Below are 17593 nucleotides of genomic sequence, written 5' to 3' on the forward strand. Positions count from 1 at the left end.
TGAATGAAGCTGAGAGTAGGGGACCTAGAGGAGTGTTGGAGGCCTATATACAAAAATGAAGGTGGAAGGCAGGCAGATGGGAAGAGGAGGCAGAGAAACGTTTATACAGAAGATGTGACTGTATCATCTGAGTGTGAAAAGAACATTTACATTTTGATTGGAGATTAATCTTGAGGACAAGAACCACAATTCTCTTTAATATAATAGGTATGACAACTTGTCTCATCCATGGGAATCCTAGAGGGCAGAGGACAAGTAATGTTAAATGCTACTCATAAGAACTATAAATGCCATTTACAGTTTCCTAACCCCTATCCATAGGCTCTATGACTACAAGAATCTGCATGTGCTTTTCTATGTCCTTACACTCACATGAGTATACATATACACCTAGACATATACTTCAAGAACTGCTCTTTAAAGATTTTAATGCATCTGTATTTGTATATGGTAAGTGTGTATGTATGTTCAAATGTATTTCTATATCTGTGCAGATGTGCTGTGTGATAATACTTTTATACCCTGTAAAGATTTGTCACTTGTGAAATGTTGATTTGCTAGTAGCTAGGCAGGAAATATAGGCAGTGCGACCAGACTAGGAGAATTCTGGGAAGATGAAAGCCTAAGTCTGCAGTCACCAGCAAGATGCAGAGAAAGCAAGATGAGAAGACCTCACTGAGTAAGGTCCTAAGGCACATGGCTAAACATAGATAAGAATAATGGTTTACACTTTAGAGTATATGCCCAAAGAATGCTCAATCGTACCACAAGGATATGTGCTCAACTATGTTCATAGCAGCATTGTTTGTCATAGTCAGAACCTGGAAACAAACTAAATGTCCCTCAACTAAAGAATGGATAAGGAAGATGTGGTACATTTACACAATGGAGTACTACACAGCAGAAAAAAGTAACGAATCTTAAATTTTGCAGGCAAATGGATGGATCCAAAAAACATCATATTGAGTGGGGTAACCCAGACCCAGAAAGACAAATATCATATATACTCACTAATCAGTGTTTTTTAGACATAAAGCAAAGAAAACCAGCCTACAAATCACAATCACAGAGAAACTAGACAACAATGATGACCCTAAGAGAGACATACATGGATCTAATCTACTTGGGAAGTAGAAAAAGACAAGATCTCCTGAGTAAACTGGGAGCATGGGGACCATGGGAGAAGATTGAAAAGGAGGAGAGAGGAAGGGAGGGGAGCAGAGAAAAATGTATAGCTCAATAGAATCAATAAAAAGAATAATGGTTTAATTTAATTGTAAGAGCTAATTAGTAATAAGTCTGAGCTAACAGACCAAATAGTTTAAAATTAATATGAGCCTCTGTGTGTTTCTTTGGAACTGAATGGCTGCGGGACCAGGCAGGACAGAAATTTCTATTTACACAGATGCAGGGTGGCCAGATGTTGACATAAGGTATTAACACAACAGCTGGGATTATAGGCAGGTGCCAATCCTGCCTGGCTTTTATTTTATTAAGGGTTCTGAATTCTGGTTCTCATGCCTGCATAGCAGCATATTATCAGTTGAGACTTATCCTGAATCCTGGTTTTTAAATGTATTGTCGTGTATTTAATTTTATATGTTTAATATCAGACTAAAAATGCATTCACCCTCATAGTCACATCGTGAGTAATCCACATGAGAAACAGAGAAGAACAAGTGTCTTTCATCCAGACAACAACTAGGTGGGGCTATGTTTTCGATTTGGGATCAGAGCCATTATTTCCAACCTATCAAAATCTGACCATATGAAACAAAGAATTATGACTTTGTATATTTTTCTTAGCTTGATAAACATATTAAAATTTTAAATTTTTTTCCACAGGCTAGGATGTAGCTCAGTTATAGAACACTATCCCATCAAGTACAAAGTTCCACCCTTAGCAACATATACAGATATACAAACACACTACACAATATATGTATGCACACAATACTCTTTATGTACACACACTATATATATATATATAATATACACCATACTTTACATGCACACACACATACACACACACACACAAACTTGCACACACTATATACACCATGGTCTAAATATACATACACACACAACTACCATATATATATACACACATATACCATACTCTGTATACCCACATACACACATACCCTTCCTTGGAAAATGAAACCTCCTAACTGTACAGGGAGCTATTAAATGAAGACTTTGAAAAGTACCCCAAGAGCACATCTTCATTTAGAAGAATCGCAAAGTTTCTATGTTTTTCTAACAAACTCAACATTTCTAGAAAGACAGCCTGAAAATGTCTTTTGTCAGGTTCCAGATAGGTGTTGCCCCTCAAGGGAAAGGAGCCCTCTTGTGCTAAGAGTGTACTTTTATAGCTCCTGCCAATGAACTTATCCAGTATTTTCTGGCTAGAATCATGTTCCAGAAAATTTTATAAACATAAACCACTGTCAGAGCTTATTAATCAAAAACTGTTATCAAAATCTTTATGTAAGCACCTGGCACCACTTTGTAGAGTATTAGTAGGTATCTATACTTGTCTTTGTTGTTGTTGTAGTTATTATTTTGTTTTGTTTTGTTTAAAGGGTACCTAGGTCCCCAGTTAGTTCCTGGGGCAGCTGAGGATAGGGAACCTGAAATGATCCTATCCTATAGCCATACTGATGAATATTTTGCATATCACCATAGAACCTTCATCTGGCGATGGATGGAGATAGAGACAGAGACCCACACTGGAACACTGGACTGAGCTCCCAAAGTACCAATGAGGAACAGAAGGAGGGAGAAGATGAGCAAGGAAGTCAGGACCAAGAGGGGTGCACCCACCCACGGAGACAGTGGGGCTGATCTATTGGGAGCTCACCAAGGCCAGCTGGATTGTGACTGAAAAAGCATGGGATAAACCCGGTCTCTCTGAATATGGCGGACAATGAGGGTTGCTGAGAATCCAAGGACAATGGCACTGGGTTTTGATTCTACTTCTTGTTCTGGCTTTGTGGGGGCCTAGCCAGTTTGGATGTTCACCTTCCTAGACCAGGATGGAGGGGGGAGGACTTTGGACTTTCCACAGGGCAGGGAACCCTGACTGCTCTTCAGACTTGAGAGGGAAGGGGAGAGGAGTGGAGGAATGGTGGGAGGAGTGGGAGGCTGGGAGGAGGCGGAAATTTTTTTTTCTCAATAAAAAAAAAGGGTACCTAGGTACCTAGGTCAAGAAAGTTTGGGTCCCTACCTCAATCTAAGCAGGGCAGACAACATAGTCAGATGTCATGTATTTGAGGTAGCCATCCTAATATAAAAAAAAAAATTCTTAACTTTGTATAATAGAGCTTTTTCCTCAGTCTTGTGTGACTTTAAATAAAGCATAGAAAATTGTAATTAGCTGCAATTAGAATTGTGACCATGGCATTTCTCAACTGAGTCTATGTTGAAGCCTCCTTCTTTGACTGTATTTCACCATCTTTCCTACAGCACAGACAATGGGAGTTGGCTTGAACAGAGTGTCCATGATCAGTACACTGCACACTCACTAAGAGTTTTTTCACTATTCATGAAGGAAAGAAACATGAAAATATCCAACGGGCCCAGTTTGTGGAACAGATGAAGTCCCAAATAAATAAATAAATAAATATAAGCACTGCCAAGTTAAGGACCCCAGTGCTTCAAACACATGGGACTGGCCATACCTTCCCCAGTCTATGGAGATGGTGACAGTATGTGCGGAAAATTTTAACTGGGAAATTGCAAACTGATATTTCCCCCAACTTCTTCTTTCTATATATTTACAGCCTGGTTTATTCCCCTATAGAAAACTCCCGGCACGGAGATTAGCTAAACCTACCTCCTCATTCAGCTGTATTAATAACCTGCATCCTTATTAATGCCATAAACCTGCCTTTTCAATTTAGTTAGATGTATAAAACAAACTTGCTGAATTTCCGAACCATTGGTGTGTTTCCATCAGAGGACACAGCCCATCCAATCCCGGATTTTCTATACATGTGTCTGTCCTTTCTTCATGACTCACAAGCCAGTCAGGTCAATCCCTAAACTGCGCAGGTCACACCAGACCAGTGAAATAGTAAAGAAAATAAAAACGTGGAAAGTTTCAGGGATCTAGCTATGTTTTATTAGAAATATAAAATCTTGATGTCTTATCTTTGCATAAATTAAGATTCAAAACTGAAGGCCATTAGCACTACAGCAATTAGTAAATAGTACTTTTTAAAATGTTGTATTATTTGATGTTAATTATGGTATAAGGGAGGTCAGCATTTTGAACACTTCAAAATGTTTATAAAAAGAAACTGGAAAAGTTGTAACGACTTATTCATTTGGAATAGATCATAATTTAATGCAGTTTTAACATTTGTTCTTCAAATTGAAAGGTATTTTGTCCACTTAAATTATTCTTAAAGCATTTTAGCCTAGGGAACAGGACTGTAAGTAGATGTTAATGAGTCAGAATCAGCAACAAGAAATGACTGCATAAATTAATATAAAAATGTTTATGAAACAAAGAGAGTATGTATAATATCCCCAAATTTGTAGCTAACAAATTTTTAGAGCTGTCACATCCTTTTCACAGATGAATAAATTGAGGTATAACTGGTGTGAGCAGAGCAGAAATTCATCTTATTATTGGGATCTACCATGTTGAAGCAAGAAAAGCAATTGTTCGCCACACCTATATGAAAAACTTCTAGATTTACCAATAGTTTTATGTTTAAATGGGAGGCACTGTGTTCAATTAATATGTGTAAATGACATATTAGTATGACCTGTTTGTTCTATACCTGCCAATAGGCTATCTGTCAGGAAACACATGTTTCTTAAACAAGTCATACTCCTCTGTACTTTTATGACTGTTGCCTTTATTTCTGGTAAAAAAAAATGTGATTGCAAGTCTCTAAAATAAACTCATTTTAATAAGCTTAGAACCAAAAGAAATGACACTACTTCTTTAAATAAAATGCAGTGAACTACAAAATTTTAAATAATGCCGTTTCTTTTTTCAGGAACCATGTAATTTAGACTTATTTGAGAACATATAAATGCGAACTAATGTAAGAAACAGCTTCTTACATTAACAACATATGTTACTGCTGGAAACCCAGAATCCTCCATACACAAAACCACTTGTCTAGAAGAACAAAAAGCCTGAGCTGTCGCAGTGCCTTACTGTGTGAGAGTGACTGGGTTGTGTGTCATGTGACACTTTCCCATTTTTTATTAAAAGACCTAATCACCGTAATCACAGGTGGATCTTTTCATATTTTGGCTTTGGGGCATATAGTACTACACCGACTTGTCACTTACTACTGTGACTTCATTTGAGACAAACTTTGAAATGTATTTAAGCTAAAATGTTTATGAGCTTTTAATTTTTACAAGAATACAAACAGGCCTTTGTGTGAAGATCTGGCTGTACCTCCTAGAAAAGGTACTTGACCCTTTCAAGTGCTAAAGGTCTTAGTTTAAGTAATCCAAGATTGGATATGACTTGTTGAAGATAGGAGAACTGGTGGTATTGTGAACGTTGGGGTGGGAAAGGAGGGAAATATGAAACAAGTCAGGTTGATAAAAACTTTAGAGAGCAAATAATAACCTTCCAACACTATAAACACCAATTTACACATCCATCAAAGTACTGGCCAGCACTTTTGTTTCAATCAAATTAAAAGAAAATTTGGGAAGGATTTCTTTGTTAAGTAGAATCAGCATGCCCAATCTATGCTTCTGAGCCGTGCATCCTTAAACAGAGTTTAACATGTTTAACCATATTTGTGTCAGCAGAAGCTTATGTCTGACCACTTCTAGGTCAACCTTCTCACTGCAGGGCTGGCATTAAAAGTATCAACTGATGCAGGCAGTTTTAATGTAACGAGTCAGGTCTTACCTCTACATAGTCCTTGGCATGGCCCCAGTCTCGTTTGGCATCCAGATTTCCCAAACTGAAACATTCCAGTTGTCCAAGGTAAATCTTAGCTACTGACCTGCTAATTTTTCGAGTAACAAAATTTGCTCCTAAAAAGAAACAAAAGATGTATTATCAGTAGAGTACATTTGACATTTAACAGTTTGGTACACCAAACACAGTATCAGCCTCTGGGCATTTCTTTCATCCTATCTCCCCCCTAAAAACAATACCATAAAAAGGAGAACGATCATTAGCTGTCAGTTAGACAAGCTAAGAAGCTCTAACTCTAAGTGTCATATCAGCTCTACTTTCATAACAAACCTTTCTTCTTTGGAGGATGTCTTAACATTCCTAATTTGCTGTTCCAATGTGTAACCCAGGCTTTAGGCCAAAGAAAAGCTATTGGAATGCCAGCTGTTAAACAGAAAATTTTAAAGTATTGTATAAAGGGAAATGCCAGAATGGAAGACAGACATCTAAGACCACCCTGCTTTTTTTTTTTAAAAAAAACACAAACATCATATATTTCTATTAATAAGGCTATGCTAGGACCCATGGGAAGAGGAAGGGAAGGAACCATTTACAGGGCAAAACTAGTTACAGGAAACCCAACAGGAATTTCCTCGGACTGCCTTTCTCTTAACAAAATAAGTGGTGCTCACTCTCATCCAGAAACCTGCATATCCAACAAAATATAAAGTATGATACAGTTCCAAGTCAAGAGTTTTTCTGTAGCAAACTTAGTACAAGGTCATTTTCCAATTTCATGTAAATGTCATCTACAATAATGGACTTCTATACAAATATTTGAAATGTTTGGATAAAATGTACCATAAATTGGCAAAAGTATTGAAATTGTTTTAATTTTCAGTTTCTTAATGATAACTTCCATACACCTTTACTTTATTATTTCTTCATTATGGAAATGGAGTCTCAAATTAGATACGGTGGTACAGACTTGCAATATCAGGCTACCTTGGGCTATATAATAAGATCCTTTCTCAACATACACACACACACACACACACACACACAATTTAATACATATATTGAAGACAAAAGTTACATCTATCCATAATTAAGTTTGTATGGGGAGAAGGTACTAACAGGGAAGGGGGAGGGGAGGGAGAGAGGGCGGTATTGTGAGAGACTAAGAGAGACTGAGGGAGACTGAGAGAGTGGGGAAACTTTTTGTTGACCAGGCTCCTTCTATGCTCTGGGCTCAAGAGATCCTCCTGTGTCCTTGAATAATTAGGATGTGTGTGCCAGGTTTCTCCCTAACATAAAGAAAGTACTTCTGGGATGAGTTTATTTAAGTCTCTGTATCTAGGTAAGGTTATGAGAAAGGCCTCCTAATGACTTTTTACAGTTTAGATACGGGGATAGTAACAACATATGTCAGGAGCTTTGCTTCTGTTCGTTTGTGCAGACAGAAAATGAAGGTAAATATGACAAAAAATTTGAGCTTCTGAAAAAACTGGCATAGGAACAAGGGGGATATTTCTAAATATATTTTCTAAACTTTGGCAAGGACATAGACTACAAGTTTAAACACAAGCTCTAAACATTCACAGTGATCTTGTATCCTTAAAAGCATGATGAGAATGCCACGGAAAACCAAATGTTTAAACACTCCTAGCTCCTCATGAGGGCATTAAGAAACGGAAGTTGGGGGAAGTGATGCAGAACACACATCCTAGCCCTCAAGAGGTAGAGGCAAGTTAGGCAGTGGTGGCACAAGCCTTTAATCCCAGCACTCAGGAGACAGAGACAGGCAGATCTCTATGAGTTCAAGACCTGCCTGTTCTACAAGAGCTAGTTCCAGGACAGGTTCCAGAGCTACAGAGAAATCTTGTCTTAACAAGAAAAAAGAGGTGGATATAAGATTAAAATTTCAGGCCAGCATGAACAGCTTCAACACAAGAGAACTGTCTCAAAACAACCTCACAACAACAAAAGAAATCATTTTCATCTTTCCATGGATATTGACAAAACACAAAGGACCATCAAGAAAGAGCCTTTTCAAATAAAATATTTAGTAAAATTTTTTGTTTTGAAAAATTTTAATATTCTATGGGCCTGTATAAACTTAAGATTATGAGTAAATACAGGTTTATGTCACTGTCAGGACTAAGTTATTATCTCAAAACACATAAATATAAAAAGTGATATCAAACGATTAAACACCCAATAAGAATTAGTGAGAATTTTTTCTATTATCATTAAACTAATGTTTTGTGGGGTCCAAAGAAATGTCTGACTTCATTTGACTTATCTTACATCCAGGATAACCTGAGCAATTACTCAGGAACAGGAAATAAATAGGCATGGCCTACTGACAGACAGTGCAGAGGGAAGTGGGCAAGTGTAACCATGCTGAAGCACAATGGGTGCCATTTTGCAGACAAATACTGCACATACTTTTTCCAGTCACCCAAACTCAAATAATTACACAAAAACTGTATTAATTGGAACACTGGCTTATTAGCTCAGGCTTCTTATTAACTAACTTTTACATCTTAAATTAAGTCATTTCAATTAAATTTATATATTGCCACAAGGCTGTGGCTTATTGGAAAGGCTCCAGAATCTGTCTCCATCTGCAGCTACATGATGTCTCTGATCCGGCTTTCTTTCTCCCAGCATTCAGTTTAGTTTTCTCACCTGGATATATTCTGCCCTGCCATAGGCCAAAACAACTTCTTTATTAACCAATGATAATAAAACATATTCACAGCATACAGTGGAGAATTCCACATCATTTGCTTATTCTAGATATTTTATATAACTCTTTTGTGATCATTTCTTTTATTTAGAATAACAAAGTAAGGTTGATACATGTTGTGCCTTGATTCAGAACATCATTACAATTTTATGGTTAATGTTCTTCCATAGGAAAACAATAAATTTTATTTGCATAGCCATTAGCAGATGGACATAGAGTTTCCATAGTTTAGGTATTATGATTAAAGCTGAAATGGACATTTATGTATAAGTTTTTGTGTGGTGAACATATATTTAATTTCTATTGTGACTATACATAGGGGTTGAACTGGTAGATCACACAGTTGATTTATGCTATAGCCTATAAGGAACTGTGAATTGTTTTTCAAAGGGGATGAACAATTTTACATTTCCACAGCAATGACTCTGACTCCTTGGCATTCTCCCCAACACATACTGGTTATGGTATGTGTTCTTTGCTACAGTCATCTCAGTAGGTACTGATTTGGCTTTGACTTGTCTTTTTCTAAAAACTAAACAATTGTTGTTAAAACAACAATCTTTGTTTTTATATGATTATTGGACAGCCATATATCTTCTCTAGAGAAGGTTTTAACTAGATTTCTAATCTTTTAATTATAGAACAGAAAGGTTCTTTATACAATCTGGATCCTAGTCTCTCTATGAAAATATTTTCTCACTGTGCATACTATTGTCACTCTTCCAGTGGTGCTCAGTAAAGTATATATTTTGTATGGGTTGGATTTTGCTTGTTCCTTTTTTTTTCTCTCTTTTTTGATGAAGTTCATTTGCATATTTTGCCTTGGTTATATGCAACACTGTGATTCTACTCAAGGTTTTGTCTAATCTAATATAGTGGAGACAATTATCTTTTTCTTTTATTCATTTGGTCTGTTTGTCCTTATGTTTAGATTTGATTGCTAACTAATTTAGTATATGGTATAATTAAAAGGCCCAGGTTTCATCATTTGCATATAGATAAGCAACTGTCCCACTGCCTACTGGAAAATAATTCTTCCCCCACTAAACTTGCATCTTTCTGAAACCCAAGCACAAAAGAGAGTTTATTTCTGACTTCAACACCACTCCTATGACAAATGTCTATTAATACATTAGTAACAACACCTTTCTGACTGCATATTCTTGGTAAGTTTTAAAACTAGGAAGTATAACTTGGTTCTCGTAAGGACTGCCTTAGCTATTTTGTTCTCTTGTATTTTCACATGAATTTTAGGATCAACTTTTGAAGGCCCACAAAAATGAAAATTGTGGCTTTGATGGATTGTATTTAAATCTATAGCTCAATATAGAAAATACTTCCACTGTAACAACTGTATGCTTTCCAGTCAGTAAGTACAGGAGATACTTTTCTATTTATTTGAGTCATTAAATTTCACAAGTAATTAGTAGTTTCCAAAGAAGGAAAAAGTGTTATTTCCTTTTAAAATGTTTCTAAGTACTCTTATCCACCTTGATGTAACTGTCAATGGGTTTTTTTTATTTAATGTTTAAGTTCTAAAATTACTTTTGTATTAATATGCTTCACTAGTTAAACCTTAGGAAAAGCTTAAAATGATTTTATTAATTTATTTATTTGCTGCTTTTTACTTCATTTTTAAAAAATACTTTGAATAAACCTTTAAAGTTAATGGAGTAACTTTTCCAAATTACCATTGCGGAAACGGGGAGGAGGCAGAAATTTTTTTCAACAACTAAAAAAAAAAATAATAAACAAAAAATAAAAATAAAAACAAAAAAAAAAAGAAAAAAAGAGCTAGAACCTTACCAGTAGGCCACATCCTTGTGGTGATAACACATATTAATAGAAATGGGTTAATTTAAGATATAAGAGCTTGCTAGGAATACACCTAAGCTATTGGCCAAAGTGTTGCAATTAACATAGTTTCCGTGTAATCATTCAGATCTGGGTGACCAAGAAACAAAAAAGCAGTCTCTACACACAATGTGATACAAGACACTCTATGTTGACTCCCTAAACAGTGGAGAAATTGTGATAATTCTTATGCTAATCAAAACGACTAGATTTCAAAGGTCTGTTTTTCACAGTTCTAAAATTGGCCAATTTATTCCCTAAGAAAAATCAAAATTATGAGTATGTTATAATATTAGCTATGCAAATGTGAATATATAGACAAGATTACATGTACACATGGGTACATACATGTTTTTGTAAAATTTTATCTGTCGGCACACAAATCTTATTTGAAGAAACAGTACTTTCTCTTATAAAAATTCTATTCCATTGCCCATTTAAAAGTTTTCTGAAGCTACATAAAGTACAAAGTTTGCAAACAAGAAGTCATTCCAATTCATCCTGAACCCCATGTGAACCTCTGGTTGGGGCCTGAGTTTCCTTTGTGGCAATCTCTGGCCACCCCACTGAGAACAGCCTGGGCTGTGGCTTGGTGTAGACAGGGTGTAGAAAGAAGAGGCACTGAGAAGGTCATGGCTGACCGAGTACACTACTGAGATCAGAGAGACCATACCTCATTTTGCTCACCAAGCCTTGCCAAGAGCAACACAATTTAACTGCAGGTACTCACAATCCAGCAGGCATGTTTAAAAGAATCTCAGGCTTGAAAGAGGACAATTCACAATGTGCATTTTTTAGGAGGGTACTATCTTTTGATAAGTATTTATAAGTATGTGCTTAAAGTACTGTTCAAAGAATTTTCTTATTTTCACGACATTTCAACAGAAAGATAACTTAAATTCATAAACTCTTAAGAGTTTCTTAACTTTGGTATTGTTGACCTTGGGAACAGATAACTCCTTTTGAAAGACTATCCTTTATATCCCCAAGGAGACAAAACTACCACCTTAGTCAAACAAAGATCCCTGCTCAATAAATCCCAAGCAATCAAAACAAATTTACATATAAAAGCTACCTCACTGCTGTTTTATGTCGTTCCATTCATTTTATGAACTAATAAATCTCTCAGAGAGCTGATGAACATGAAATCTTTAAATTATGACCTATACAAGGGTAAATTTTCATCTCTAAATTAGTGTGACTCAGTCTGACCCGGGGAGGAGGGTGGCAGCTGAGAGAACACATTTGGGAACCATCCATTTCAAGTCTGGAGACTGGCTGAGACCACCAAGAGGGAACAAACCAAGTTCATTGACACTGGCCCATTGAGGGTCAGACAGACAGGAGAAAGGTCTACAAAGCCTGTGTCTAGGGAGTGCCCCAAACACTTCTATGTAATGGAAAAAAAAAACAAACAAACAGATGGTGAAGTGACCACAGGTACAGCAGCCCAAAGGTGACTCAGGCCTGAATCAGACAGCTTCTGAGGAGTTTGGAAAAACTCCTAGAGAGGACAGGGCTAAAGACAGGATGAAACCAGAAGAGCCTTTTAAGCATCTTCAAGGTCCTGGACTCTATGCCTATTATCATTGTGTGTGGATAGGGAAAGACTAACAGTCTAGAATAGAAATATCTCGAGACAATATGCATAGACACTTTTCTGAAAGCTTTTTCTACAAGGTACTTAAGTGGTGATATTTTGTCTGTGCTATAACAAATAAAGCTTGCCTGAAGATCAGAGAAGCAGAGCAGCCAGCCACTAGTTCTTACCTCTACTGAATTCTCAGACCAAAGGGGTGATCCTTTGACTAAATGCCATGTGTTCCTGTCTTCTCCAGCCTTATATCCTCCCTCTGCCCAGCCATATCCCTTTGTGTCTCCATTTTCCTAATGTTGGGAATAAAGGTGTGAGCCACTACTGCTTGGCTTTGTTTCTCTATTAGACTAGATCTATCTTTTGTAGCCCAGGGTGGCCTTGAATTCACACAAATCCACCTGCCTCTGCTTCCTGAGTGCTGGATTATAGGTATGTGCCACCACTGCCTGGCCTCTATGGTTAACTAGTGGCTAGCTCTGCACTCTGATCTTCAGGCAAGCTTTGTTACAGCACAGGTGATGGTTTCCATAATGAAGAGGAAGTAACAAATTTGTATGCTGATAGGGAAGACCTAGTGAGGAGGGAGAAACTGAACTGGGAGAATTGAAAACCGTTGTCACCAGAGGGTCAAGGAGGAAGCTGGGAGAGGAAGAAGGCTCTGCAGACAGTTCATTTCTAGGCACCTGAAAAGGCAGAGAGAATACACACATGCAGGCATGCTGTACACAAAAGATGACTGAAGGCCCCTATTTGTTTTTGAAATCTAAAACACTCTCTTCCCCTAGCACATAATTTCTCTGCACTGTGAGTACTGTATTTCTCAAACAGTCTTAATTAAGCAGCTCTTCTGTATACAGTCCAGTAGGCCACAGAGTAGTGAAGTCATTTACATACTACACCACAGAACATCACTATGCTCTTTCCCTTTTTGTCTAGTACTACCGGGGTTGGCCTGACTCTACCAATCTGATTGCACCAATTTTTATTCCAGAGGGACAGTCTACTTGTGTTGGCCCAAAGAATTTTCTATCCTTTTATGTGGCTGAGAGAGCAGCTGCAGCCCAGGCAGGAACTGTATAAATTTTCCTTGGGTCTTTCTCAAAGAGAATTAAAAGAGACCCATTTTCTTCTACACTGAAGAAAAAGAAGGTGTTGGTGACACTAGCTTTGGCTTCATAGAAACAGATAGCTTGGAAAAATTAGACCAAGATTAAAACTACACACACACACACACACACACACACACACACACACACACACACATGCACGCATGCACATGTACACAAAGAGATAAAGAAAAACAAGCCAGCAGACAACACTCAAGTTTCTGGCTCTAACTAACCTTAATGCCATTGTTATACTTGAAAAATGTCCATACAAACCTGTTTGATATACTTAATTAGTTATTTTCCATAAACTGAACATGAGTTTTTATATTTCTAAAGCCGGAGTCTTAGAAAGATCAGAAGTCCAAACTTGATGAACAATTCCATCTGGCCCATCCCTTGAGCATTTTTCCTTTGGGATTCCTGCCGTTGCTATAAGGTGCCATTCTTGTCCCCACATTTCTTTCTTCCACATGTCTACTAAAAATCCATATTTTCTAAATAAAAATCCAGCTACAATACTCTTTCTTGAGTGGCCAAAGACGCAGAATAGTCCCATGTGATCTGTCATGTTTCTCCTCTCCAGTGTCTCTTCCTTATTGTGTGCCTTAACAACTGTGCCAAGTGGCATAGATATGCCAGCTATGTCTTTGTTTGCAGACATCTCGGCAAGAAAAAGTCTCTCTTCTAGACATGCCCTTCTACTGGCAGAAAAATTTGTGTCCATACTGTGCCTCTTACCGCTGGACACTTCTGTTATTATCTCTGTGGGTATCCCAAACTCTACCACAAGGGGTAGAGTTGCTCCTACTTGCCCTCCTCAGCCCTTGAAAAAATTATATACCATCAAGCTTTAGTTTTCTTGTCCCAACTGTAAGTTTTTAATGACAAGCATTATATTGGTCACTTAGACTGGTGTCTGGCATGGTCTGTAACACATGATAGGTGTTCAATCCCCCTTCCCTTAGCAAGGAGAGAAAGGATGCAGGTCCATTCAGTGGTTTAAATAGTAAGAAATCTCTTTATAAAAACAATATACAGTGAGCCTGATTATTTCTCCTGTGACAGCTCCAAATTCTCAGGCATGCTTAAACTCTGAATGGGATACGCTTGTTTCTCAAGGCCATACTTCAAATCAATGGAGGGTCACTGAGGTCAGGTAATAACAAAGAAATTCCCTGGCTATATCAGGCAGCTTGTGTCCATATTGAATACACATAAATTTATTGTCTGCCTTCCCATGTTTGGAAATCTCTACACAGAGCCCCCCCCCCCCAGACTGTAAGAATCTGGGGACAATCTAACACGAAGGAGTTCTTCCTCATAAGCAGATTCAGTATACCTAAGAGTCGAAAGTTCCTGGGATTAATTTAGAGAGATAAATATCATCTTGTGGAATCAAGTCTTTTTTTTTTTTCAGGAATGACATTAGCATTAAACAAATGACTTACCACATATCATTTTACATTTTTGACTTATATTAGAATTCATATGGCTATTTCAAATAATGACAGTGTTTATATAATTAGTTGACAGTGTTAAAACTTAAAATTCTTCGACTAAAATTTTATTTTATTTTTTATCAGCTTCCATCTCACTTCGGAAGTGTAGTGACATTTAAGAAACAAAGCAGGGCCACTTTATGTGAATTTCATGTTCAAAGTAACTGTAAAGAAATAGCATTGGCTTACAGCCATCCCAGCATGAAGACTGCAAAGTAAGAAAATCTTCAAAAGGCCTTTGATTCAAATTCTTCATCTGATAGGAAATTAGGACAAATGTCTATAAAATGGCAACTGTGTCTCCTTCCACAATAATCTTCCTTAGCTCCTTTGATATGGTTTTATTGTTCTTTCCTGTCACAGAGAAGCAAATGCATGCAAAATCCTGATGGCAAGTGAGTATAGAGTGAATTTATTTTCCCAAGGAAAACAAGCAACATTGTATCTTCTCTAGTCACTGTTGCTAGTGAGTTTACTGGGAGTTTGAGTTTTTAAAGGATGGCTTGATTCTAAGAGCAAGAAACAACAGAAATAAAGGCTGATCACTAAGTATCATGTGTAGGTAGGTAAACTGATCGTGTGTGTGTGTGTGTGTGTGTGTGTGTGTTTCGCGCGTGTGTAAATAAAAACACACAATGAAGGTAATTTTTGACACTTCTACTTGTCACATGGTCTTTTTCTTATGAGATCATCTAGTACTTCTTGAGGTACCCAATTTTTTTGGGTTCCAATTCAAAGGCCAAAGGAGAGAGGAATGTACAGGATGGTGCATATAGGTCTGGCATAAGCAGTAACAGGAGGTGCAACAAGCGAGTAAAAGGGAAGACTCTCTTTTAAAAAAATAATTAAGGAGCAAACAAAATATCTGTAAATGTTTTTAGGGCATGCCACCATTTTGCCATGCAGTGGTTTGAATGCAAACCATTATACACTACCTCATGTGTTAAACACTTTGTTCTCAACTGATGGCGCTATTTTTGGAGGTGGTGGGAACTTTGGGAGGTAGAAACTAGCTGGAGGAGATAGGTCACTAGAGCTGTTTCCCTAGTGGCTCTATCTTACACTGCCCCTCTCCTATGCCTCCACTCTGCTGTCTGCCTCTGCCACCACCCACTTGTGCCTGAAGACAAGCAAACATGAAATGAACACCCGAAATCATGAACCAAAATAAATATTCCCATTTAAATTGTTGCCTCGGATATTTTAGTCACAGATATAAAAAGGCTAAGTAATATAGAACATAATATACGAGAAAACAAATCTTCTCCCTCCCTCCTTCTTACCCAGTCTATGAACATAGGATTGAAGTTTAGAGACTGAACACAACTCTTTCAGCTGGTAATTTATTTGCATAAAAGCAATGTCTATGATTTGGAAAACCTAAATAGCCCTGAAACAAATCTCATATGGGGGAAACGAAGTATAACAGAAGTGACAGGCCATACCTGTACTATAATTTATCCCCCTCTCAAATTCATGATCTCTTCTTTAATTATTATTGTTGCATTTATATACATACACATGCATGCATATGTATACATGTATATATATAAACTACTGAGTTCATTTAGCATGGTTCTTAAGTATAAAATATCCAAGACTGACTGCTTTGAATTGAACCACCTTCAGGGAAAGCTTGTCTCTACAGGAAACTAATACTCCCTCTCTCAGTAGCCACTGACCACTTCATCTAGGGGAGAGACCATGTGGAATCTCCCAACTATGTTGAGATCAACTGGCGTCATTATATTGGTGTTGTTTGGGGCAACATTACTGTTGAGAGTTCACTACCTTGGCTGTACCCCAACGAGTTAGTAATCTGCAGGTACACTCTGCTTTAGCAACTTTCATTCTATTTTAGCATTAAAAATTCCATCAGGTGGCTGGATAAAGACTCTAGGATAGAAAATTGTTTTATTGTCATAAAAATTAATTTACCATTAAAATAAATTCTTAAACAGCAAAAATTATCAATCATTAGAATCAACACACATTAAGAATATCTGCAAAACAACACTTAAAAGTTAAATATGCCTCACACACACAGCAGAAGCACAGATAGGCACAGATAGAATTTTTAGTATGATATACATACACTACTTCTAACATCGTAACTCTCTAACTACCAATAAAGAAGCTCTCAAAGCTTCATGCTTTACCCAGGCAAAACAAATTAAATAAACTATTTATTCTGTTATTTATTTCCCTATTTATTATTTCTATTTATTGGTTTGTGTTTAATTTATTTTTGTGGTACTAGTAGCAGAACCCAGGGCCTTGAGTATGATAAGCAAATACTACCACTGCAATATATTCCAACCTATATCATCCTGCTTTACTATTATTGAATTTTAAGTTGTGAGGAGACACAAGTTGAATCTTTATCTCTAGGTGGGAACCTAGCAGTGGTCATGGCAGTAAGGCTAATGTGCTAATAGCTTCACTTACACTATTTCCTTTAATGCCCATAACAACCCTAAGTGAAGTCTATCATCATCCAATTTCACAGATGAGTAAACCATAACTCACAGAGGTTGAGAAATGAATTTAAAGTCACACCTTTAATAAGAAGCAGGGCCTGCCTGAAACTGCGCAGAAGACTAGGTATGTATCTCCACCTGAGGCAGCTACAAGGAAGAGGATCTAAGGGTGTGGATCAGTGGTAGAGCAAGTGCTAGCAATATTTAAAGTCCAGGGTTCTAGTCTCAGCACACAAGAAATGGTAGATGAGGATAACGTTTCATAGCAAACACTGAAAAAGAAACCTTAGACTCTAAATTCTAAAAAGAAAGCCCAATATGCATTTTATTTCAAAAGGCAATGTCAAATAGCAGTGTACAAGTGAAGGGGAAATGGGTAAAAATAGGTGAAGAACTCTAGTTAGGGAGAGGG

The 17593-nt window shown here is 37.2% G+C and overlaps 1 protein-coding gene across 1 annotated transcript in view; it reads right to left on the reverse strand.

Moving 5' to 3' along the window:
* The window catches only part of Gmds (GDP-mannose 4,6-dehydratase), a 537005-nt gene that overhangs the window by 278353 nt on the left and 241059 nt on the right, over positions 1-17593 (reverse strand). Inside the window, exon 7 of the mRNA XM_005355009.3 lies at positions 5897-6024. Within this exon, the coding sequence (XP_005355066.1) occupies positions 5897-6024 (128 nt within the window). The remainder of the gene's footprint in view (positions 1-5896; positions 6025-17593) is intronic.

This window comes from Microtus ochrogaster, chromosome 16 (assembly GCF_000317375.1).
Source record: "Microtus ochrogaster isolate Prairie Vole_2 chromosome 16, MicOch1.0, whole genome shotgun sequence".
In the NCBI taxonomy this organism is placed as follows: domain Eukaryota; kingdom Metazoa; phylum Chordata; class Mammalia; order Rodentia; family Cricetidae; genus Microtus; species Microtus ochrogaster.